This window comes from Haliotis rufescens, unplaced genomic scaffold (assembly GCF_023055435.1).
Source record: "Haliotis rufescens isolate VD_foot unplaced genomic scaffold, xgHalRufe1.0.p SCAF_15, whole genome shotgun sequence".
In the NCBI taxonomy this organism is placed as follows: Eukaryota; Metazoa; Mollusca; class Gastropoda; order Lepetellida; family Haliotidae; genus Haliotis; species Haliotis rufescens.
This window is the reverse complement of record NW_025963835.1, coordinates 19126208-19153730: the sequence shown is the minus strand read 5'-3', so window position 1 is coordinate 19153730 and position 27523 is coordinate 19126208. Positions and strand designations below refer to the sequence as shown.

The 27523-nt window shown below is 41.0% G+C and overlaps 1 protein-coding gene across 1 annotated transcript; it reads right to left on the bottom strand.

Moving 5' to 3' along the window:
• Positions 1 to 20525: 20525 nt before the first annotated feature.
• Positions 20526 to 27490, bottom strand: LOC124135139 (proprotein convertase subtilisin/kexin type 5-like). The gene is made up of 3 exons (XM_046500335.2): positions 27353 to 27490; positions 23583 to 25764; positions 20526 to 22627 (listed from the first exon to the last, which is right to left on the bottom strand). The coding sequence occupies exons 2-3, from the start codon at positions 25686 to 25688 to the stop codon at positions 22523 to 22525; spliced, it is 2211 nt and encodes a 736-aa protein (XP_046356291.2). The 5' UTR covers positions 25689 to 25764; positions 27353 to 27490; the 3' UTR covers positions 20526 to 22522.
• Between the last annotated feature and the right edge of the window lie 33 nt (positions 27491 to 27523).

Here is a 27523-nt window from a genome sequence, read left to right as displayed (position 1 = left end):
CAGTGACGGGAATCAATACATCGCAAGTCACTGACAACTGTTCCCCGTGGACATGTATTGCCACATGTTCCTTGGTGGTTAAAGCGCGCTTCTAATGGACATGTATCAACACACGTTCCATTTTACACTACTCTATAAAGAGAGAAACTATCAACACAATGGCGTTCACTAATACATGTATTGCTATATAAAACTGTGTGTTGAGGACAGTTGGAAAGGCATATGTTGTCAACCTCAAGAGGTAAATCATCCGGGCACGTAGCAATACACAAGTTTCCTGACATAACCATTTTCCTCTGTGCATACTCACCAATCGGAATGCATTGATTTTCAAGAGCAACTTTTCCTATGGGGCATTCTCTATAGCATGTGCCCTGGTTGTTGTATGGATGGTCATGAGGACAACCTGAGACACATGTGTTGTTGAAAACAAATCCTTTCACGCTGCACTCTTTAACAGATAGACAGAGGGTTCCACTGGCTGTCACAGGTATCCTAGGGGGACATTCAGGACGACAGGTACCATTCGCAATAAACTTGGATTCTGGAGGGCACTGATCAACGCATGCAGTGCCATTAACGAAGCCATTCTTCTTACAATCTGCTTGAAACAGGCATTCTGATCTATTAACAACTGTATCATTTGGGCAAGTTCTGTAACAAGTCCCATATTTCCTGAACAGCATATCTGTAAAGTTTGTCTGCTTCGGTAAATTACCCTGCTAGAACTCATCTATCACTTTTTAACCTGGTACATTTGTATTTTAAGTATAACTGATAACAAACACACTTTGTGTATTAGATTTGAAATTAAAAATATGAAAACATCTTACCGGTTAGTTCAAACGAACGACGAAAATACTCATGGATCAGTACACAACCTGTGAAGTGACATAATAACCACAGGTATTCCCGCTCGAGTAACGCTGAAAGGCTGTCGATAGCAAACACGCGGTGCAGACGTGAGTTTGTGAATAGCCAGTGTGCCATGGGGAAAAAAGGGCTTTGTCTATTTACTGAATGAAGTTTGTCAGTGTAGTGAATAACTCGACTAACGGTAGTGAGATAGACTGTAAGATATATTTACAATCGACACAAGGGCAATGAATTGTTTTGGTGGTCCATGGACAAACAACATGCAGGACTCCCAGTTAATGTTCAGATAGTGCTTGTATCCGTTTTCATATATGAACACGTTTTAGATTTTCAGGTATGGAGAATAAGCCAACAGGTGAGGAGGACTTTAAAATCTTACAAGAAGGTATTTTGGCAGAGAGAGCAGCAAGGAGAAAAGAAGACATAGAGAGGAACACCCTTCATTTTGACATACCTCCACTTCCTGAGGACAAAGACTACCATTTATTTATATCCTATTGTACTGATCAGCCAGATGAAGTGGAGTGGGTTGAGCAACTGGTCACTGCAATGGAAAAGCATTGTGGGCTGACATGCTGTTGGCCCAAACGAGATTTCATTCCTGGTCATGCGATTGGAGCTGAAATACAAAGAGGAATTTTGCAGTCCATGAAGGTCGTGTTCATTCTCTCTCCTGCCGCCATCGAGAGTCAGGGGGCACGGGTGGCCCAGTCGTCTAAAGCGCCGCGAGTCGCTGTGCAGAGTTGCGTCCCTTGGGCACGCCAGAAACCTATGATTATGGGTTCGAATCCCGATTCGCCCCGATTATGTTTCTAGGTTTGTCAGCACCATACCCGTGCTCGTGGGTTTCACCGAAGTGGTAAACGTCTGAGACCTGCATCACTTCGGTCTTTCCTCCAACATTAAGCTGACACGCCGCGATATAACTGGAATACTGTTAAAAGCGGCGTTGAACCGAACTCACTCACTCACTCACTCATCGAGAGTCAGTCGGGCGAATGTGAACGCAACTTAGCTTTTGGAGTTTCAGTTGAAAACAGAGAAAATCAGATAATTCCAGTCATGTTGAATGAATGTGATGTTCCAGGAATTCTAAAGACGCTGAATTACATTGATGTTCCTGTCGGTGAAGACTTTGCCTTCAGAATCCGACGCTGTTTTGATGAAACTTTTGATTTTTTAATGTGCTGGCCCACTTAGACACCATGCCGCAGTTTAACAAGAATACCCCACTCAGACCCTGTATATTGACTCCGAGCCGACCAGTCATTGTTTTACCCAATGAATGCCGAGCGTCAGGCTGGGTAACAACAAGTACCATCTTTAAAATATTTTGATGATGATTTGATATAATCGAGCCACCGACATTCCGCTCTCCGGGCGGACACTCTGTCCAGTCGACCACGGACGTCTGTGACAGGAGGTTAACTTTTATTCACAGTAATTGATTGGTTCATGCCAGCCAGACATAAATGTTGAAGAGCATCTCAAACCCACATCCTCGTGGTGAACCCATATTGCTTATTGTAATGTTTATGAATAGTTTTAAGGTTCGTCCGCCTAATTGACGGGATTCCACTTTCTCATTTGTACATGACACTTAAGCAGTGTCCTGTTACTGTAAACAGATTAGGTTCAAATTCAAAACTGGTGATGTCTATTCAAACTAATGCTTAGTCTCTAAAACTGTATAGTTTTGAAAGAAAAAAGTAACTCCATTTAAATTGAAGAGGAGCCCCAGTTACATGGGAGATTCCGAGATGAACCTATTTTATGGATATCTAAGCTGCCACCCAAACCGATTCAAACGGGACCCGAAAGCTTATTGTATGCTCTATAGTCACATAGAAGTGCACCAGAATTTTACTTTGTATTCCGGACGATTGTGTTCTTTCATTTACTTTTAAGTCATTAAAAAAGACTTAAAAGGAGAGTTGTTGAATTGAATTATTAGATGTTGTCTATACACTAATCTGGACGTACTACTCATTGTTCTATTAATGTCATCCTATATATCAGATATACATTAACGCATGTTACCGTTCTAAAGTCATACTCTCATATAACCATATATTGTTCATAGTATCAAAGTTTAATCACCGGTGGAACGTAGATAATATCGTTAATATAGATATCACGTATTTGAATGTAAATACTAAAGACAAACACTCATTATTTTTGCAGTGACGATATAACACTTATACACGTTTATTGGTGACTTTCATCAGTTTTGCTATCCATACTTATGGGGCAGTTTTCAATCTTGTACTGACTTACTCTGGTGTTCCTGAGCAAAGCTTATTGGCTTGGGTGTTATACCCCGTTTTTCTAATAATCCTATTATTACTTCATTTTAATCTAATGACACCCTGTTCTCTGGATCACGGCTCCGTGACTATCCATAACAATTAAGATGAACATTCAGGTCAAGTACATGAATGAGTTTGTTTTGACGTCACAGTCAATCAAAGACCAATGCTGTGCGGTTTGATTACACACTTCTACCAGGTCGAACATCGTGGATCTTTATTTTCTACCTAAGGAGAATCATAGTTCATATGCTCATCCATCTACGAAAACCGCCCCGCTCAAGATGACCTTACTTGTTGTTAAATCCATCATCTACCCCTCCCCCCCGCCCCAACTACACACGCACACTCTCAACCCCATGCCCCCATCCCCCCTCACACACACATACACGCACGCACGCACAGCGGACCTAAATAACCTGGACAGGAAATACTGCTGATAGCCTGTGGTCAACACCGCCGCGCTACCACAGGATGTTCGTCCACCTCTGAGGGGGCATTCTCAGTAGCTTCAAACGCGCTGAAATGTTTTCGCCTTGCTTCCAAAATGGTGGACAAGTGAAATCGTATGATATTTGGCTATTTTAGGTCGATATGTCGTTTTGGATTACTTAATAAAGTCAATTCATGGTTACACGGTTGTGAGAGAGCTAGAACTACTCGTACTCACATAAAATTTTAGTTATTATGTCACTGTTTTATTTCTTTAAAAATATAGTACGTGTTCATCAATAACAATTAAAATGAACATTCAATTTCCGATACAAGTAAATGAATAAGTGTGTTTTACGCCACAATCAGTCAAAGATCAAAGTTGTCCGGTTTGATGACACACAATCTACCAGGTACCACATTATGTTCACCCGATCCCCATTTAAGCCTCCTCTGTGTGGATAATCCTGCCGAAAAGCCCCCATGTCCCTGGGAATCTCATTGATGCATTCATGCGCGGCATTCTCTACCCTAAGAAGATCATAGTTAATATGCTTATCCAACTCGAACTACCATCCAGCTCAAGATGAATGTTTTATGTAATATCCAACACACACACACACACACACACACACACACACACACACACACACACACACACACACACACACACACACAATGATCTGTGTTATCTGTCTGTACCATCAACTTAACTGCCCTCACCCCCTGCAGTTTTCCCGTCCCACATTGCCAAGCAGGTGACCCACTAGGAGGAATAAGGCCCTCCCTCGGTCCAGAAGCATGAGTTATACTGTGCCTACCACAATAAGTTGTGAATACGTAGCCTTGCTGTGGCCAAACATTTTGTAACAATTTGGCAATCTTTCATCTTAACATATCAGTTGAATCCCTCTTGACCTTTGAAGATCCGGGTTAGAATAGGTCTTCGGCAACTCATGCCTGCCATTTTAGGCTGCTATGCTTGTCCAAAAACCAAGACAGCTACGCAATAAATCGCAAAGAACAAAGAAGAAGGAAGCATATATATTTCACGATAAAACATTGTTCTATCATGACGTCATTTATGGAGATTCGCACATGCACTCGCAACTTGAGGACGTCGTAAATTTGACGTTATTTGTGAGAGGGAAGTATCTAGTGAGTTGTTCCCAATAGATGTAGCTGGGGAAGGTAGATAAAAGCAATGCCGGAACAATCGCATCCGAAAGTGTTCCTGTTCATAAAATGGATTTATCTGGCAATGACGCGGTCGGATTCTATTCAGGGAATCATCATAATTTAAGTACGGGAATTTTTTTTTAAAGCTTGTACTTTTTCCTAATTTAACACCCTTAAAGAGACTTACGTAATGTTGATATCTCATATAAGAAATAAACGAGTCGTGGTCGTTGTGTATCGTACAATAAACAACTCCCACTCGCGGTTTGTTTCTTAATTACATGACCATATACACTGACATTATATCAGTTGACAAAAACGACATAAGCCGTTACATCTTCACGAGAAACCCTTGCCAAACTTAGCGACAACTGCACGATTCCGACACCAGGAGCATGTTTCATTATTCACCATAAAAAATGATGACACTGGGTGCTCGCAAAAAGACGAGCTCATCCCGATCCCCTAGTGTCACCCGACACAAACACACGTAAAGACAAGCCAATCGTTTACCGAAAAGGCACGGAAACACACGGCATAAGTCAAAAAAGGAGAATTGCATCAGACATCAGTTTGATCATTGATACGTCAAACCTGGAAATGTCGTCTACACGTCCAACACAAAGCCCAAGCCAGGACCCGAATCGTTTGAACCCGCCCAAACAACCACCTGAGCACGAAGCTTGCCGAAATCCAAAGTTCTGTTAATAACATACATTTTCCCCTAAATTAAAGTAATCTATACTAGTTCTGAAGTAAATCATATTTACCCGCATACATCGCCTTATGTCATTTATTGCCGATAAACAGAATATGCACACTTTCTGAAAGTAATGTGTGATAAGTCACGCACCAAACCTTTACTCTCAATATACATGTTGCTCTTACTTAAAACACTATTGGGCTAACAACATACGTATATTAAAGTACCATGCTTTCCTGATGTGCTATCACTCTAATTTGAAAGAATGACATAAATAGTTACTACTCATCCTTTAATATTTTTCAAGGTAGGTATAATCACAAACATATTTGAATATATGCAACAGCTATACTAAGTCTTACTTATCTTTATACTTAAACGCATTAGGTTTGTCTGTCATACAGACCCCGAAACAAATATGTCCAATACAGCCCAACATTTGGCAAAATGAAGAAAGTCTCTTGGCTCCTTTTTATTATATTTTATAACAATTGTTTAACAACTGTGTATTTTCTGTAAAATATGTTCATTTCAGAGATTAGATTCGAGCATCACGTCTGTGGTACGTTCTCTGCATCAGCGTTGACATAAAAACGATATTTACGTATATAAATACATACAGAGGAAGTGCTTAGCATTTATCTTTTGAGGAAGAATGTGGGACTTCCTTAATTACATATGTATGTGGACATATATGTATGGACATTTGGATGAATATAGATATACCTCCTTATAGATAGTGATCGTAGATGATTGTAGAAAGTGCATGGAAAAACTGGAATAATTATGTGAGTAATCGGGTAAATACCACGTTTAGCAATATTCAGCCATATTGCGATATTGGTTTCCAACATACAAGACGGACCATGAAATTATGACTTGAATTTGGACCTGGCTTTCTGGTGTGATGTAACACCCCATGCCATAATCACCTGTAGAAAAAGAGCTAAACGCACGAATAAAGATCACAAGATGAAACTGATGTGTACATCTGGACATATATTTGCGCAGTATTACAACGTTAATTCATCAGTATATATGTATTTTGCGCAAAAGGATATTGTAGGATCGACGCTGACAGGCGCATTTAACCTATTCACCAGTGCTGTAATATTTAATTCATTTGTCTTTTGATACATATTGATAGGAACATGGAGAGTCTGAAATATAGACATGCATGGGATCTGTTGGATAGTTGTACTTCACGGTTAGACTAACGCTTAGTCTCTGAAAATATATTATTTTGGTTAAAATGAGAAACTTTATTTAAATTTAAAAGGAGCCCAAGTGAGATGGAAATTTCAGCCTGAACCTGTTGAACATCAAGGCTTGTTTCATTCTGGGCTATAGCATTGCAGTAAGGCCTGGGCGGAAGGGAAAATAATATGGTTCAGGGACTGTGAGACAAACTACTTCACGGCCTGTATCGCCGTCGTGATCTTTAGAGCTACGAAATTAGACCCATCTGAGACAGCGACTCGACACATGTTTGCACCCGTCAGATACCAGTCACTACTGTCACTACTTCTCCCTCCAAACGAAACACAAATACGAAAAATGGCAAATATTTGTACAAGTATCACTTGTCCCCAACTTGATTCAAATAAAACTGCTTTCTATAAAAAATCCCGGCTGGCTACGGCACTGTACAGTATAGATCATATTCGTATATATTACTATCTGATGTTAAGGTTTTATTGCAGAAATTATAATGAATTCAAAATGTAGACAGACACACAATTTGCCATTATTTGAAATGCAGTATTTCTCAACTTTTAAACTGTACAAAGTATAATATAATGATCAGAATGCCTGTAACGGACAGTGTTTAAGACTAGTCCCATTTTTCAGATATGCCCTTCAGTTGTATTATTGTATATCTACAGATAGATGTTTAAATTGTAGTTCTCATTATTTGTGGATAATTCAAAAAGCAACATAGAAAATATAAATTCTACCATGACGAAAGAATACAGAGTATACAATAACTCGCAATTGTTAAAAAAGAGATTTCAAATCACATTAACATATCTGATATAGACAGAGGTGGTGATGCTTTAATCTCTACATTGTGCCCTTGTTCATGAGCCATTGTTCTATTCAGCAAACAGCCCGAACCCGAAACTCCTCAATATATCCGATTACACTAACCCAAGCTGGCCCCAGCTGGATTCTCCCAAGCGTCAGTTCTCCATGCGATACTGACACCCTTGTACGTACGTACCAGACCATAGAGAACAAATTTAAAAGGAATCCAGCTCACGTCTAGACTGATTAGGCAAACCCAGATTGCCTCAATTCTATCAATGGAAGTAAGCATTAATAAAACAATATTGTTCTTGGCTCCTTTAGATTATATTTTGTAGATACATATTTTTAACTACGAAAATTTTACTGACACCGGTACTGTCTCTGTTGAAGCTATTTATAGCTCGAATAAGAATTTCGAATTATCGTCCATTATTCGATGTCAATACATTGATGACAAGTGAGGATATCATATAGTGATGCCGCGCTACACTATAATAAACATTATAATCAAGTTGACTAGTATGTACATTACTACAATGAACATGTACCTGATCGTGCCCTTCGTAATATCAAATACTAATGTGTGATTGTGTGATGAATTTAACTGGATCATTGGTGACATGTGATATTAATATTCCATCAATTTCTTTCCTGGTTGGTCTATCCATGTCTACAAAATAAATTAAAAATTAAAAAGGAGGACAGAACAATTCTTAATTTCAGACGTTGTATCTCATCAACAATCCACATTCCTCTAGTGCAGTGATCGTCCGGAAGATCTTACTCTTGACTGTATCAGACAACTGACGAGTGCACGCCTGACCTGTGACCTCGTTACACCCCCCATGAGGTGTTTGCCGAAGGGAGAGGGGTGCAGGAAATGTGTGCTCCAGCGCAGCGCGGAGCTCGCGACACACTGTATACAACATACAGCATACAGTGTGTCGCGAGCTCCGCGTTGGGCTGATACGCTGTGATTAACAATAAAGCTCTGAGTCAATACATTTTGTCAAATGTATGACATGTATTACCTGTAGGAACATATTGTTTATTCTCGTCCATGTTTTTGAAGGACAATATAATTTACATGCTCGGTAATAGTGAGCACGGGCATTATTGTGTGTTTCCGTGCTTTGTCCAGGTGAACAATTGACTTGTCCTTGCATGTGTTTGTGATGGGTGCCACCTGTGTGGCAGAATACGCTCACCTTTTCGCGAACACCCGTTGGATGGCCTGAACCACTTCGGATTTTTATCCCACATCAGTCAGATACACCGTGATATAACTGAAATACTGTTCAAAGGGGTGTTTAATGCGATCACCGTAGTGTGTTACTGCAACTGTCCAAATTGTGTGCAGTGATGTTATATAATATGTAAAATAAATCATATTCAATTATCCAATTGATTAGAATATACTTGCGTCAGTGTATTTTATTAACGCCCCAAACCGTATTTGTTAAACACATATAATAACAGATCATATACCCGCATGGTGCCTTGACTTACTATTAGCTTTAATAGGCCATTCCGGAATAAAATAGTTCCCCAAAAAGCGAGGAACATTTGTTTTAGTTTGTTTACAAGAAATATATTCAAAAAAAATATCCTCATAAGATGAGAAGCTCTGTTAAGAACTACCCCTGTAAGTCAATCACAATGACAGAGCGTCGTAATACATTTACATCAAGTACAAGACGTCAAAATACGATAAACGTGACGGGAGATATTTCCGAAGATGTTAATTAACCTGTGGCGATTTCAAGCCTTTGTCATCACTGATCAATTGGCCGATCATTGAAAGGTGATTGTAAAGATGTGTCAAAAAGATACTAAGGTAAATTCATAGATTGCTGTAGATTGTCACTACGATAGTTTGGATATATTTTTTTCTCTAGGATGGGTTGTAGCGAGGGTATCCTTGAACGGGCATGCAACCAAACTCTATGACTTATCCCAGAGTATGCGGGGACGCTACGTTCAAATTTAAAGGGTCTAAATGATGAGAAACAACGCTTCTGTATGAATTCGTACTAGGGAATTCCTAGAGTTTTCCCCAGGAATGTGGAAGTCGTCAGTGTTTACGTAATTTCAAGAATACAGTCACGTGAAAAACGTCATGTGACCCATGACCCACTTTTTCTGAGTGTTTGTTGTCAGCACGATTCTAAACAATGCATTTGGAATCCCGTTAACGCACATGTTTTTATACCCATTTTGGGGTAGTGTAATGCATAGGGCCTGCATAAAAATCAACTTTTGGATGGAATTCATGCTTTTCTGTAGCAGTTGCGTTTTTGTGACTTGATTCCATACATGTACTACAATATTGAAAACCAAACTCTACTTGTTTGAAAATTACACTTAAATATTGGTGTCACGGGAACTTTTGTTGTTGAGTATTTATAAGGTTTGTGTAAATTACTGTCAAAGGGTGCGATTCACATGCATCATTGTGTTCAGTAGGGCTACGTGTGTGGAGTATTTCATCAAGTAAAGAAAGTAGGAACACTCATATTAACGATATTTCTATTTCTAGGAACTTGGAGGCAAGAGAATATTTTAAGGCGGGTTGTTTTGTAGTCAGGCGGGAGCGGATGAAAATTTTCTAATTAATTTGTTATTGCAAAACCTCGGACCATCTCAATTTCGACGAATGCTACAAATTGGTCTGTGAGAATTTTGTTTTAATGAATATGCTAGCCGTGTATAATATTGCCTCATGGAGAAACCCACAGTGATTATTTCTATAACTGACGGTGAAGCCTCGAATAGCTGCAATACTGCTGATGTGGCTTTAGGCAATATTTACCCAGTCACTGACGGTTATATTTTGTTTCCAGCTTCCGGACACCTTTTTTTACTGTCATTGCACATTCATGTACAAAGTTTCTTTTGTAGCAAAACTGTAACAACGGGGGATGACTCAACTCTATTCTACATAGGACTTTGTGAATGTAAATTACATAGCATTTTCAAGCTCAAGTCATAAGTTTGCCAAATGGTACTTGATGTATGAAGAACATGAAAGAAACATGACCGCAGGACTAATAACGTGCGCATGCGCCTTGACCTTATGATATTACGCATGCGCACGGACAGCGTCTTAAACGCGAGAACGCGAGATCGCGAGAAAATGTAATGTCGCATTATCGCGTTCTCGCGATCTCGCATTCTCGTGTTTTTGACATATTTGGCTCGTTTCTAAAAGTCGAGATCGCGAGAATGCGAGATCACGAGAATGAGAGATCGCGAGAATGTCCCTTACAGTATTCCATACTGTTTGTATATTTGTTCGAATACCCCCGCGCTTATGATAACAGAATATACCACAAAGACTTTTTACGCCGTTTTTAGCGAATCTGTAGCCAGATCAGAGAAGCACAAGAAATGAGCTTCTGTTGGGAAATCGAACCCGAGTCTTCGACGTGACGAGCCAGTCCTTTGTTCTCCAGGCTACACCAAAGCCATTTCCTGACACATTGGGTAGAATTGAACCTTCCTTCAAAAACATTTATGTGCACAATTTGACAAAACATATAATGCTTCATTTGTAGAAAAGGGTCTCGATCGCATAAGTTTTGGAGTGATTTCCGTGTGAGGCCAATGTCACAAGGGGTCATTTTGAGACATTGCTCAAATTCTACTTTATACGAAATCCAAGCATTTTCTAAAAAATAAAAGCAACAAAACCCTTTCAAAATTCATAAGAAATCTCTGCCAAAAGCAGAGTCGATTGTACGATTCCGAATATGTAAGTGTATGTGGAGTAATGTATTTAAGAAATAAACGATTCGTGGGCGTTGTTTATGGTACAATAAAACACTGCAGGGAGAATAAACCACTCGGGGCTGCGCCCCTCGTGGTTTATCTGCCTTCAGTGTTTTATTGTACGATAAACAACGCCCACGAGTAGTTTATTTCTTATATATATCCACATTATTGACAGTTCTTTAAGGATGACGATACCTTGTACAACATATTTACCCGTTTTTAAATAACGACGACTTCCTTAAAAGAATCCGACCTCGGCAATGTCGGACAAGTCCATTTTATGACAACCTAAGTATGTCCCGCATATACTCACAATCCTCACTTCGATTACCTGTATGTCTCCCCCCAATACCGATTGTCATAGCTAATTCGATTCGGAGGCCATCGTTCGGCCATCGCGTTTATCTGCGTTGCCTAGCTACATCTACGGGGGACTAGACAGTCCCCTCTAAAAATAACGCCGTCACATATACGATGTCATCAAGTTGCGAGCACATGTCCGAATCTCCAGAAATGCTATGCTCTTTCTACGCAGATTTAGAGTGAGTAAGTTGAGTTTAACGCCGCTTTTAACAGTATTCCAGTTATATAACGGCGTGTCAGCTTAATTTGGGGGGAAAGCCCCAAGTGATGCAGGTCTCAGACGTTTACATATCGGTGAACCCACGAGCACGGGTATGGTGCTGGCAAACTTAGAAACCTAATCGGGGCGAACCGGGATTCGAACCCACAATCATAGGTTTCTGGCATGCCCAAGGGACGCAACTCTTCACAGCGACTCGCGGCGCCTTAGACGACTGGGACGCCCGTGCCCCCGCAGATTTAGAAGGACGTCATAGGATAAAATGATGTCTGACGCGATGCCGTATTCCAACTTGAAATGTGTTTGTTCAGATGAACATTTGACTTGCCTTTGCATGTGCTTGTGACGGATGGTATAGTGATTTATAAACGCATGCTAATGAATAGTTTGGAATCGTACAAGGAACTCTGCTTTAAGTATATATTTCCTAACGGGAAAGTAAAGTCTACATAGCAACTTTGTAGATTTTAATACATTAGGGCCTACTTAATCGCAAATGCTTGACCAAAATGAAATTTGAAAACGGTAATAGCGCATATGTGAGGATTAAGTAAAAGACGAAAGGCCAAATAGCACCAATTGTAATTACGTCCATGTATTTTTGTTTGTTCGTAATTTAACGAAACACTGAGCAATATTTCATCTGTATGAAATAATAATTATAAATAATTGAGTATGGACCAGACAAACCAGTGATTGATATTATGAGCACCGATCTACGCAATCAGGTTGCGATGAAACACAGTCAACCCGGTCACCGAGTCAGATGTATTGGGTCTCCTCGTACGATAATTAAGTGAACATAAGAATCAATTTAATATTATCATGAAAAAGACATCATATCAGATCTGTGCAGAAAAAAAACAAGGCTCTGAAAATTGTCTATGTTCATTAAAAACATCTGTGATACATTTCGAACGCCTCCGTGGTCTGCTGGTAGAGCCTGGTAGAAGGTCTTGAGTTCGATTCCCGCCGCGGCATACCAAGAAAGGTGAGTTCCATCCCCGGCTGGAATATTGCTGGAATATTACTAAAAGCGGCGTAAAACCACAGACACTCACTCACAAGAAGAATGATACGTGAATGTACGCGACGCTAAACCCTATTTCACGTCACCTCACGTTATGCACATGTGGTTGTTGTGTCCGTTCATGTATCTGTACCAGTTACTAGTGACATGAACTATTTTGTGTGGCCCATGAAAGCTTTGGAATGGATCAACTGCGCTTATCTTACCTCCATTTCAGAATGTTCAGATCTGACTGGTTCACGTCATCTTGATAAAAGATTGGGAGGGAAATACATTTCTGAGCGGGAGATAAATCCCTTAGTAGTATAGAACGGGTCGCCAGGAACCCCTTTTGGTTGATCCGGTTGATCCAGGCGCATCCGAAGGTGATTGGCTGATCCAAGTCACGTGATCGGATAGGATGACTCATGCATCAACAGCGCGTCGGGAAAGGATGGGGAATGAAAGGTGTGTGTTTATAAGGCAGAAAAGAATTCATAAGAAAACAAAAGTAAAAGGTTATGAATAGAGCTATGTACATAGCGTGCTGCCCTAAATAGACAGACCGTACCCGTCAGCCCAGTTTGAATTGAGCGCGCTTGACAACTCACGTGGACCTATATTCAAATAACTCGCGCTCGCTAGAGCGTGCGACCTGGTTTGATGAATACAGGGTGTTTGTTGAAAGTACATCATACCTCAATAGAGACGGGTTGTGTCAACATGATATACGCCGGGTAATGTAGGCAACAACAAAAAATGTACGTCTAGCTGGATCAAATTCATCTTGTACGGTCTACATGTTGTACACCATAAACGTTAGACAACCTGTATAGAACAAAATATAGACAAAATAGATAAGACTACACAATCAGCAAGCTAGCAGTTTACATTTAGCGCGCAAAAACGAGGTAGTCACGTCACCCTGCATTGACTATAACGCTGAAGGCAGCCGGATTTCTAATCACCCGCGCTGCGTACTATTGTGAACCATTTGTAAAGAATTATTCAGCCCTGTCCCGACTTGCATTGTTGATGTTTCAATGCTAGCTTTTCCATTTAAGGCGATGACAAATAAGCCCTACGGTTTGAGTTTTAACCGTGTAACATGATGTGCACAGTTTTACTACAGAACGTGCTATTTTGAAAATAGATAGAAAACTTATAAGTACATGTACCAGTGTGACGGCACGAAGCTAGGTTTGTTGGGAAAGTGATGGAAGCAATCTATAGGACATTTTCATGTTTACAATACTCATCCTTAATTCGAAGAGAGAACAGAATTTATCATGGAAAATTTTTTGATGAGGAAAATGTTTTATTGGAAATATATGTCGAAGCAGGTTTATTCATAGCTAATGTATAGCAGAGAGACTAAGCGACCGACCGCCCATAACAATGTCAACATACCCCGGCCTTACAATTAATGTCAACATACCAGCCTCGCCTGAAGCTTCCCATTCATAAATTGTGTGACCAGTGTCCCGTATTTATTATATGTTAGGGAACATGTGTTGTACCTTTGTTATTTTAAAAGGGAGTTATTTCAGAGAGGATATATATGGGTATTCCCCTCATTAAACCTTTCTTTCGTTGGTGTCTATTAAACGTATCCGGTATTTAATACATTTGAATGATGTAGGAAAGTATGTGCGTGTAGATGTTGTACCTATATCCGAACACGAATGTATGACACCTTTCAATTAGATCAATTACGGTTCTAACCACGACACGCAACATGACTATGAGCGTGGTTAGCAGTTCATATTTATAAACACATCGTAAATGACAGATTTCTGATGAATGAACTCGCCCGCACACATGTCTATGGGGTTATGTTCGCCCGAACTGTAAACAGTGACACATTGATAACAGGAAGGGTGTGTGGAATGCACTCGTCCTTGTAAGGGTAAAATACGCGTTTAAACTCACCATTTAAATGATGACATTACTTTTTAGATGTATTGGTATCAGTGAGTGAGTGAATTTAGTTTTACGCCACACTCGGCATTATTCAAGCTCTAGGACGGTGGTCTGTCAATAAACGAGCTTGGACCAGACAATCCAGTGATCAACAGCATGAGCAGCGATCTGTGCAACTAGGAACCGATGGCACGTGTCATCCGAGTCGGCGAGACTGACCAACCGATCCCCGTCAGTCGCCGATAAGCATGGGTTACTGAAGGTCGATTCTATAACCCGGACCTTCACGGGTGTAGTATGACGAAGACTATATACTAATATGATCGCTTTTTTAACATACTCACAAGTGTGCTATGAAGAAAAGAGTGTCTTCCAAGAATCCCTGCACGTGTAAGACAGTATAAACTCAACAGTAGTGTAGCCCGACAAACAGTTTTACTCTCGCCAGCAAACGGATTGGACGTGAACAACATGAAGAAAGCATCAGAGATTAGACTTAAACCTTGAGATATATTTAGGAAGTCTACGTTGAGAAAATCACAACAGAGAAAGAAACCACAAGCAGCCAAGAAGTCGACGCTGAAGACAAAGAAGAGACAGGTAACACCTAAAATGAAAACGATGACAACCAAACAGGGATCGAAGACAACACCCAAACCCGTGAAAATACAACATATGTCGGAGGTGAAGGCTGTGGTGGAACGGGCACTTGCTGCCTTGAAGCGTCAACAGAGTCAAGGGTATAAAAGAAAGCTTCATACCCTCTAATCGCACACCGTATTGGATCACCATGGGGGTTGCCACCTGTCCGGACTGTGAAAAAATGTTTTCAAGGAGAGATGTCATGTTACGACACAGGAGAAATAAACATAGCATACTGCCGCCGTTACAAGCCCACCCGCCGCCGCAAGTCCACTCGCCATTACAAGCCCACCCGCTAATGCCGCCGCCGCAAGCCCATCCGCTACCGCCGCCGCCGCCGCCGCCGCCGCAAATCCACCCGCCATTACAAGCCCACCCGCTAACGCTGCCGCCGTCGCCGCAAGTCCACCCACCGCCGCCGCTGCGTCAAGCCAACCCGCCGTTACAAGCACATCCGCCGCCGCCGCCGCCGCCATCGCAAGTCCACTCGTGGCTGCCTCATTTACCATGTATATATGATCTTCGAGAACAATTCAAGTTCCTGATTCCCTCAAATGCGCTCGTTGTGGGACCCAGTGGTTTTGGAAAGTCTGTGTTTACCTCTCATGTTCGCCGGCATGGCCTGATCCAACCCCAACCTACCCGCATCGTTTGGTGTTATACTCAATGGCAGCCATTATATAAGGACCTTGATGAGCAGCTGCCTCAGCTGACCTTTGTCAAAGGAATTCCCTACGATATCTTGGACGAGGATTACTTTGATGCTCGTCAACAGAACGTGTTGGTCCTGGATGATTTCCTGGCCGAAGCAAAGCACGACAAGCGTATTTCGCGGCTGTTTACTCAAACCTCACATCACAAGAATGTATTGATCTTTCTCTTGATACAAAATCTGTTTCCGAGAGGTAAGGAATCGAGAGACATTGCTTTGAACGCGCATTATGTCACCCTGTTTCATTCCCCCATAGATAAACATGAAATCAAACTCTTCGCTCGTAGAATTTTCCCCGAACATATGGATCACTTTATGGCTATGTATGAAAAGGTTGCTGAAACACCCTATGGACAACTCACCATCGATCTAAAACCTACCACCAAAGATAAGGATCGACTGCATGTTAACCTCATAAACGAGGAAAACAGGAGAACAACAGCACAGTCTGAACCTGATCTGCGTAGGGAGAAGTTGAGTACAACAGAATCTCTGGATCGTCCTCTGACACAAGAAGAGAGATTGCCCCAACATCAGCCCACGCCAATTGAAACCGATTCAGACACGAGTAGTGAGACATCATTGACTATGGCCACGGCTTGCGCAGATTGCGGGGTGCTGATAGATAACATGCACGATCTACAGCGACATATCAAACACTGGTGTCCGGCCAGTAGCCTTCAACCTAAGAGAAAGCGTGCCAGACTCGAGAGTGATGACGATGACAGTGACTTTGACGACCTAGCCTCTTCCCAGAAAGGCAGTGGTCTTGCCGTCAAACCTCCACGTGGGAAGTCAACATTCACTAATATGGAAGCCGAGGAGTGGCAAAATGTAGGCTTACAACGCATCTGGAAGCAGGTGTACGATACGTTTCATGACAAGATGAAACTGCAGAAAAAACAGTACGAGCGACAGGGACGAACGCAAGAATGGATTGAGAGAAGATTGAAACTGAGGTGGGAGGTTCTAGTGCGTAGTACTCTCAACTATGCGATGGAATATACCACGTACTTTAAAGAGGCACCTCTGTTTCAAAACATGCTATACAACCTGGGAGACATGAATCCTTCCACGGAACAATCCGTTCTCAAAAATAAAATCAAACTCCTCCTAAAACCCAAGATGAAAGAGATCCTGCCTTTGATGGATATGCCGGAAATAGAAAGTGAGACTGAACCTGATAGCATTGCAGAGGTGATGACGAGGAGGATGATGATGATCGTGAGCAGAACGATTAGGCATAAATACCCATCACTACTATATCAGTCTAACAGTCAGAAGAGAATGCCGAGTCAACGCCACGCGTCTAGTTTGATTCATATTTTGAAAACACCTTGTAAACTGAGGCGTTTGAACGATAAAAAACGCCGAATTTCCCTGTACGTGAGAGGAATTGTGAAACTGGGACCTCCTGGACGGAAATCGTTACAAGCAATGGATAAAGCATAAACTATAGACAACCATTCAACCTTAAAACATTCAACAGTGCGAAATGTGTTTCAAAACATGGACTCGCTGTTTAAACAATAGGGCCTTCGAGCAGCAGCAGCAGCATGTGTATATGAGTGACTAAATAATGTTCCAGAGTGAATACTATTGTCCATTCGTGTATCACGGCTTTGTATGGAACCGATTGACTCGAATCAATAAATGATACGAATGAATTGTTTGGTTTTTTTCTCAGTTTTTGGCATATTAGTATATAGTCTTCGTCATACTACACCCGTGAAGGTCCGGGTTATAGAATCGACCTTCAGTAACCCATGCTTATCGGCGACTGACGGGGATCGGTTGGTCAGTCTCGCCGACTCGGATGACACGTGCCATCGGTTCCTAGTTGCACAGATCGCTGCTCATGCTGTTGATCACTGGATTGTCTGGTCCAAGCTCGTTTATTGACGGACAACTGTCCTAGAGCTTGAATAATGCCGAGTGTGGCGTAAAACTAAATTCACTCACTCACTGATACCAATACATCTAAAAAAGTAATGTCATCGTTTAAATGGTGAGTTTAAACGCGTATTTTACCCTTACAAGGACGAGTGCATTCCACACACCCTTCCTGTTATCAAATGTGTCACTGTTTACAGTTCGGGCGAACATAACCCCATAGACATGTGTGCGGGCGAGTTCATTCATCAGAAATCTGTCATTTACGATGTGTTCATAAATATGAACTGCTAACCACGCTCATAGTCATGTTGCGTGTCGTGGTTAGAACCGTAATTGATTTAATTGAAAGGTGTCATACATTCGTGTTCGGATATAGGTACAACATCTACACGCACATACTTTCCTACATCATTCAAATGTATTAAATACCGGATACCTTTTATAGACACCAACGAAAGAAAAGTTTAATGAGGGGAATACCCATATATATCCTCTCTGAAATAACTCCCTTTTAAAATAACAAATGTACAACACATCTTCCCTGACATATCATAAATACGGGACACTGGTCACACAATTTATGAATGGGAAGCTTCAGGCGAGGCTGGTATGTTGACATTAATTGTAAGGCCGGGGTATGTTGACATTGTTATGGTCGGTCGGTCGCTTAGTCTCTCTGCTATACATCAGCTATGAATAAACCTACTTCGACATATATTTCCAATAAAACATTTTCCTCGTCAAACAATTTTCCATGATAAACTCTGTTCTCTCTTCGAATTAAGGGTGAGTATTGTAAACATGAAAATGTCCTATAGATTGCTTCCATCACTTTCCCATCAAACCTAGCTTCGTGCTATCACATTGCTACATGTACTCATAAGTTTTCTATTGATCATAGACATGGTTCTATCCATACGTATTGCGAACTATCTATTGTCAAAATTGCACGTTTTTTCCTACATTACCCGGCGTATATCATGTTGACACAACCCGTCTCTATTGTGGTATTATTGTACTTTCAACACACACCCTGTAGACTAATTAAGACATGTTCGTTGCGTACAACTGTCTCTAAAAAAACAGCAGACGACTGTCCAAAAGCAGACGATCTTTTTTCTTATTCGCACATAACCCGTGGCACCTGTATCAATACTTCACTCCGCTTGTATCAATACCATCCTTTGTCCCCATTGTTACCACATCTTTAGGGAGGTTTCAATGGTCTAACGCACATTCAAGTACCCCCCTCCATTGTCCACTCGCTCGCGCTTCATCGCTTTCCTTTGAAATTGGGAGGTAAATGCTGTTGTTGTCATGAACTACTAAGTTTTCCTCTACTTCCCTTATACCCAGCCACGAAGACAACAGGCTGCATGTGGATTTCTGCGCGGGAGAATAAATCATTAATACCCCGCTACGAAGCAAGACGCTGCACGTTTCTTACGAGTCAATGACACAAGTTAACCTCAGCTCAACAGGTAGTTTCTATTAAATTTCAATTTGTTTTAAATATTTTACAATGGCAGATTTAAACATGTGGGCAAGATCAATTCGTTGTCGTTGTATCGCTCTGGATATAAGTGGTTTTATGCGGCCTCCGACTCGTGTCATAAAATCTAAAGCTTGACACATAAAACCCCATATACCCCTCGTTATAATGCTACAACTTATAACATATTGTTACATAAAGGAGAGGTTGGAAAGACGGAGAGAGCATGCAGGGAACCTCTGCAAATAGACCGTCTAAGTGGTGGACATGGCAGGTATACACCAATGTGCAGTGTATTTATGTATGTGCTACACTAATATGTGATGGCGGGTGTTGAAGTATCAACAGCGTCAGAGATGTAAAAATAATATTGAGATATCTACTGCACCATCATTTTCGAGTTATCAATCAAACTTATGATGTCCGAGATGGGCATCGGCTGACATAGATGAGAGCGGTTGTAATGTAACAAGAAAGAATATACCCGTGTGTGACCCCAGTCCCCACTAGTTATGTCCTCAGTCGCACTCTTCATAAGTGGTGTTATTTCATTCCATTCCATTTAGACAAAACTTGGGTAAAATGGGTAAAAACAGAACAGAAGTTTAAACATATTTTATTGTGTAAAAAGTACAAAAAAGGAAGGGAAAAAAGTGGCTCACTTATATGACCAACTCCATTAAACATTGTTAATTGTGATAGATCAATGTACACACACACACAAGATGTATATAAAATAGATATACACTAGATAGACCCACTCGTCCAGTGTAGCAGGCTCAAATCAACCCCATAAAAATTCACTCCGGAGTGATTTCAGCTTAGGTTCAAAGCACTCTATAGGTCTTCAGCAACCCCTACTTGCCGTAAAAGGCGACTATGCTTGTCTTAAGAGGCGACTAACGGGATCGGGTGGTCAGGCTCCTTGACTTGGTTGATGCATGTCGTCGTATCCCAATTGCGTGGGTCGATGCTCATGATATTAATCACTGGATTGTCTGGTCCAGACTCGATTATTTACAGACCGCCGTCATGTAGCTGGAATATTGCTGAGTGCGGCGTAAAACAACAAACAAACAAACCAATCAAAGCACTCACGGCTCAGATCACGCCCCTCTGCTAGGCCCAAACCACTCAATAAAAATAAGGGTCACATCTCTCAAATAGTTAGGATAAAAGTCACTTTGTTTCCACTTTAGTTTTTTCTAATTATAAAAATCATATCAGGGGTAAGCTTCGACGCATGAAAATAATAAGATGCGTCTATACAATTTTTATGTACAAAATATTTGTCTGTATGTAATTGTTTGAAGGGAACATGCACTTTTACCGCAAAGTATCGACCTAACATGTACACACGCGCTAAGAAAGGTGCCATGTATAGTTACATCATTTCTATGTAGGAGTAAAATATATATTAAATAATTCATAAACATTAAAAATACATACAAAAAACATAACTGGTTCAAGTTTTGTATAAAAATTCTTACTCAACAGTTCATTTCAGACATAAGCACGTTTCTTTGAATTGCCAGCACATAGATTTCATCAGTCCCAAGTGAGACAGTTCTTGTGTTAAAATATTCGCTATTTTCGTAAGTTTGTAAAGAATGAACAAATAAATATGTAGTTACACGGATCCACATAGCCAGGGCGTTTCAGGTTACATAATGTCTGAGAAAGTGGCGCAACAACATGAGGCGTTGGCAACATGCACACCCCACGTCAACAACCACACACGCCTCCAATAAATCTATTAATTGATACACAAACATACCCGAAAATACAATGAAACATAGACATTTGAAATAGCAAGTCAAGACCTATTCTTCCCCGGATCTTCACAGGTTCATTTGAGATGCAAATATATACCACGTAAATTCTATAACCAACATTAAAAAGGTTTGATATTTTGATGGCGTCAACCGACAAAGCAATGAGATTGCGACTTTGTAAACAGCATCTATTTTGCATACTGGATATGATATTCTCTCACGGTCTACACGCGGTGATGTGGAATGGACCCGTAGCCTAAACTATTTGATGAATAAAAAGATTTGAACTAATTGTCACACATTGTACACAATCGACATTGTCTTTGCACGGCATCGCGTCTAACACTATTTCTGTACAAGAGTCTTCAGATTTAATATTAATCAATATGGTTTAATACAAAAAGTCTATTTTATAACTGAATATAAATATTAAAAAATGGACAATTGTGAATAACTGAAAATTGTTACTGCTTATGACAGTCCCTTATCCTGAGATGAAATTAATTTTAAAATATTTCTTTGTTACCTGTTGATCGTGTACGTTCAAAGCTGCTTGTTAATTGAAGCAAAATCTTTAGCCATACCATATATACTTTAGATATATACAACTATAAATACATGGGTCACTTATGTGCATTTAAAAAAATATGATAACAAGCCAACAGAAGACAATAGCCATATAGAACAAAGAAACAAGCAGGGAAATAAACAAACAAGCGTTGTTACAGAAAGTTAATACTAAGTAAGAAAGTACGATTAAAGCACCCAATTACAAATTCAGGACAGCAACCAAAATACAGAAAATACACCTATTCAGAGCAGATTAATGTAAACTGATAATCATTGGCTAAAAAGCCAATGGGGATAGCCACCAACCCATCATTTTCACTTTCATCATTCTGGTCAATTCAGTTCGTTCCATCACCAAACACGAATGCATCATCAGTGTGCTGGATCAAAGGCTCGTCTTCTGATGTTACTTGTAACAACGGCACATCGTCGTGGTCTCTTCGTGGATGGATAATCCCGTTATTGAAACAGTTCGTAACTCCATAGATGTCTCCATTGTGACTCAAAGCAGTTGCTTTCTGAGAAGAATTTCGCTGTTCTTGCAATGACAGCAGCTCTTCATCTGTCTTAACTGACTTCCATGTTTTCTCGCAATGACAGCAGCTCTTCTTCTATCCTAAACGACTTCCATGTTTTCTTCATCCGGAAGTTCAGCGCGGTCTTGCTGTTGTTCGGGGAGATTGTCAAACGTCACTAACTCCAGCATATCACACTCTGTGAGCTGCAATGATAAATTGTGCAACACGTTTACACAACTACAAAAGGTCTGACACAGACACACAAAATATACGACACGAAAACATCGGATGTACAACATTAAATGTACATCATAGGGAGGACGTAAATTTCAGAATTGAGTTTCACAATGTATTAACCAATGTATATATATCACACACACACACACACACGCACGCACACACACACACACACACACACACAACTGTCATCGGATTTACAAAATCGTATTCCTCGTAACCCACTGTAATCGGATTAACTCACCGTTGTAAATCATACATATATGTCACCTTAAATGCTTCATAATTTGGAAGAGCAGATGTAGCACAAATATTTAGAGAATAACTCACGAGGAACAAGGAAATAAGGATTGTGTGTCACGAATGAAATTAAGGTTCATGTAATCTGCAATTCCGAGTGTCGACAGGGTTATTTTTATATTACCCAAATATGTCCTATGTGGTCATCTCTTACAATATCCTTACACCCCCCACCCCCTCTCCAGCACACACACACACACACACACACACGCACGCACGCACGCACGCACGCACGCACGCACACACACGAACAAAAACACCAACCAAACAAACAAAACAACACAAAAAAACCCCCAAAAACCCAAAACAAACAAAACAAGACTGACGCATATGCAGATGCATATTTATCTATATATCCATATTTTTCGACATCTATATCTATATACATACATCAGACTATGTTATTATTCTCAATCAGTTCGTGGTCAGGCCAACCCGGTGGTTAATATCATGAGCAAAGAGCAATGACACATAATGCACATACATATATCCATGTATATTTTAAGGCTGACCAGAGTTCATCTGTTACTCCTTATCCTTATATCTTACGTAAACACTACACTTGCTTTACATTCAATATACAGGTTTATCGATGGAAGTGGAGCTAACATTTATACTTACCTGTTCTCTTTGAACTTTTTGCGGTGCATTCATTTCCCTTGATTTCTTAGGATTATAAACCATGAAGAACAGACACATCAGCACCGTCAACATCAGAAATGGCGTAACTTGAATTGCGCTATACACATATATTAAGGGGTAACAGACGTAATCTGTGAAACCTGCACTACCAGGTGGGCATGTTGACACGCAACTACCGCCGGCGATGTAGAACTTCTTCTCCTGACAATCATATTGACCTATGCATTGTTCCTGATAAATGTAGGTGTCCGGTGGACAAATGGCGTAACAATTGCTGTCCTTTCTGTTTGGTGCCTCTTGGGGGCAAGATGATAAGCACGATCCGTTGTATAAGACATTTGAGCACTTGTCATTTTCTAGGCAGTCAAAACCTTTTGCGAAGAACCCTGACGGACACTGCGACAGACAGTTTCCGGAATGGTTATATGGGACATGAGGAGGACAATGTGGCAAACATGCTCCATTGTATTTGACCGCGTCTGTTATCGTTGAGCAGTCGGATATAGAAACACATTTGTTGTCTGGGAATACGCTTGTGTTTGAAGGACATTCCAAGATGCATGTGTTGTGTAATTTATACTGAAACGTTGATGGACAATCATGAAGACATTTGGATTCATGAACAAACATCCCTTGCTCCTTGCACTCTTGATAACTTCCACAGTTCATATCAGGCAAGCCAACAGTTTCCTGTGGACACGTTTGGTAGCAGTTGCTTGACTTGTTGTATGGAGCTTCTTCTGGACATGCTGTTGCACATGTTCTGTTAGATACCATTTTCTTCATCTCTATACATTCGGATTCGCCAATGCACTGGAATTTCCCTGGGGCTGTAACAACAAATTCATCTGGGCAGGCAGGGTGGCAGTGGCTATTGGCCACGTAGGGTGCTAGGCCATTACATTCGGACACACATGTTTTATTGGCTATAAACCGATGGGTCATTATACAAATAGAAGGATCAACACACTGCATGTCAGCGACTACAGTTTCATCTGGACAAATTGTTACACACATTCCGTAATGGGTTAAAGGTGCAGATTGTGGACAGGCATCAACACAGGTATTGTTGAAGATGACTTTATAAAGGTAATAATATGCATCTGTGCATTGTTGCAAACCTATGCATGTTTCATCATTCAACACAGTGTTAGGAGGGCATGTCGAGTAACAGATGCTATCTACTGCATAAGGAGCTTCAGGAGGGCAGGTGTCAATACATTCATTTCGGAAACTGACCATATATCGGCGATCAAAGTCAGAAATGCATTCAGTCCCAAGAACACATGTCTCAGTTGGGCACAGTGTTGTGCATGATCCCTGGTCACTGAACATAGCTGCAGCTGGACAAACAGGAACACAAGTATTGTTGTATATGAATTGACCCAGCCTGCGAGTACACTCCTGTTTTGATTGACACTGGTTTCCATTTACCGTGACAGGTTTGTCGGGTGGACATGAGGAAAGACAGACACCTTGTAGGATAGACTGCTTGTCGGGAGGACAAACTTTAACACATGTCGTGTTGTCTATGAAATATCCCCTCTCTATACAGTCTGCCGGAGACATACAATCGGACCCGTTCATAACAGTATCAACTGGGCATGCCTGATAACAAGTCCCATTTGTCTTGAAAGGCATGGAGGAAGGACAGGACGGCACACATGTTCCATTAAACAGGACATGGTTGTTATGGGACACACAGTATGTCCCATTCAAGCAACGCGATCCTACCATGATCGTATGTGCCGGACACGTGTTGTAGCATGTGGAAGTGTCCTGTTGGTAAAGCGTCCCGGGGGGACAGGAACGCAAGCATGTTTTCCCATACACCACACGCGAGCTTGCTCGACAAGACTGTGCACTAAGACACGAGACACTAGAATAGTACCACATCTGTAGCGGTACTCGACTGTTGCAACGAACAATGCATGTTTTCCCATACACCACAAACGATTGCTTTCGACAACTTTGTACACTAATACACCCCCTCGTACCAAACGACAGAGGATTTGGAGGGGTGCAACGTTCTGCACCTACCCCACAACTGGACAACAGCACACACAATACCAAAATGAACAACATCTTTACATCTGTTTTAATGGAGGAGCAACTCAGACACACTAGTCTTCTTGTGATTCAAACATCCAGGTGTTGCTCTCTGAAAAAAAGAGGATAATTTTTTTTAAATTTGACAAGGAATGTATACATGATGTATCTTTTGGTATATGAGTGACATTAAAACGTCTAATCTTTAATATATCAGCCATACACCAACGGGCCCATTCAGTTCACTAACATAGCAAATCATGTATGCAAAAATACAGTTTGCATTATGTTGGTTGTTCTTAACGCCGCGCTCAGCAATATTCCAGCTATATGATGGCGGTCTGTAAATAATCGAGTCTGGACCAGACAATCCAGTGATTAATATCGATAGCATCGATCCACGCAATTGGGATACGACGACATGCATCAACCAAGTCAGCGAGCCTGACCACCCGATCCCGTTAGTCGCTTCTTACGACAAGCATAGTCGCCTTTTACGGTACGCATGGGTTGCTGAAGACCTATTCTCACCCGGATTGAACTTTATATGAAGCAAAGTTACATTTTCCCTTTATTATATATCCTCAGTATGCCTTTATGAAACACAATCAATTAGTGATAATACCAGGTGTTCGCGAAAGGGTTATCGTATCGTACCCCACCGGTTGTATCCGTCACAAACACATGCAAGGGCAAGTCAAGTGTTTGCCCACACCACAAGAGCCTTACCTCATGAGTTAAGACCCGTTGTGTGGAGAACGCAACCGCACATTACACGCATAAACATTTGCAGACTCACACGACAACCACGATACTCATTTTACTCAAAAGCAACTGTCATCGGATTTACAAAATCGTATTCCTCGTAACCCACTGTAATCGGATTAACTCACCGTTGTAAATCATACATATATGTCACCTTAAATGCTTCATAATTTGGAAGAGCAGATGTAGCACAAATATTTAGAGAATAACTCACGAGGAACAAGGAAATAAGGATTGTGTGTCACGAATGAAGTTAAGGTTCATGTAATCTGCAATTCCGAGTGTCGACAGGGTTATTTTTATATTACCCAAATATGTCCTATGTGGTCATCTCTTACAATATCCTTACCCCCCCCTCTCCAGCACACACACACACACACACACACACACACACACACACACACACACACACACACACACACACACACACACACACACACACACACACACACACACACACACGCACACACACACACACGCACGCACGCACACACAAAACACACACACACACACACACACAGACAGACAGACACACACACAGACAGACACACACACACACACACACATACCTTCAATACAAGCATAAGATGTATATTCATGTAATTGGCTTCACTATCTGGCTTTAGCAGGTAAGCTATAATGTGGTAAATGGTAAAATTTAACATTGCACCGGCATTATTTCTGCCATATAGCGACGAGACCAAGTTAATACGGTACGATTGAGTCATTTTTTTAAAAGTTATATGTAAAAACAATCCATGAAACATATTTTAGCATGATAATATCATGCATACATTTTCAAAACACGGGCTAGAGGCCACCAGTAACCTAAGCTGGTAATGGCTGAAATAATGCCGATGCGACGTTTAATTTAAACTCACTCACTCACTCACTATAATGTGTAGTAGACGAGTATTAGTCCATGCAACACCTACCTTATGTAGCATTAGCATCTGAGATCATGGAAACATGATTCAAATGTGGATTACGAAACAGAAGAAAGTCGAGTCCGTATGCAGGGTGGGCTAGATTTGTGCAGGTAGGGGCGAGCTGACTCATACCACGTGACGTTGACCAGGAAGGTGTAACGCCTCAACGATGACCAG

Bases quoted from the DNA above. Each gene is read 5' to 3' on its own strand.
- LOC124135139 (XM_046500335.2), bottom strand. From the start codon at position 25,688: ATGTTGTTCATTTTGGTATTGTGTGTGCTGTTGTCCAGTTGTGGGGTA. The intron at 22,628-23,582 runs GTAAGTATAAAT...TTATCATTGCAG, and splicing joins AAAAAGTTCAAAGAGAACAG to CTCACAGAGTGTGATATGCT.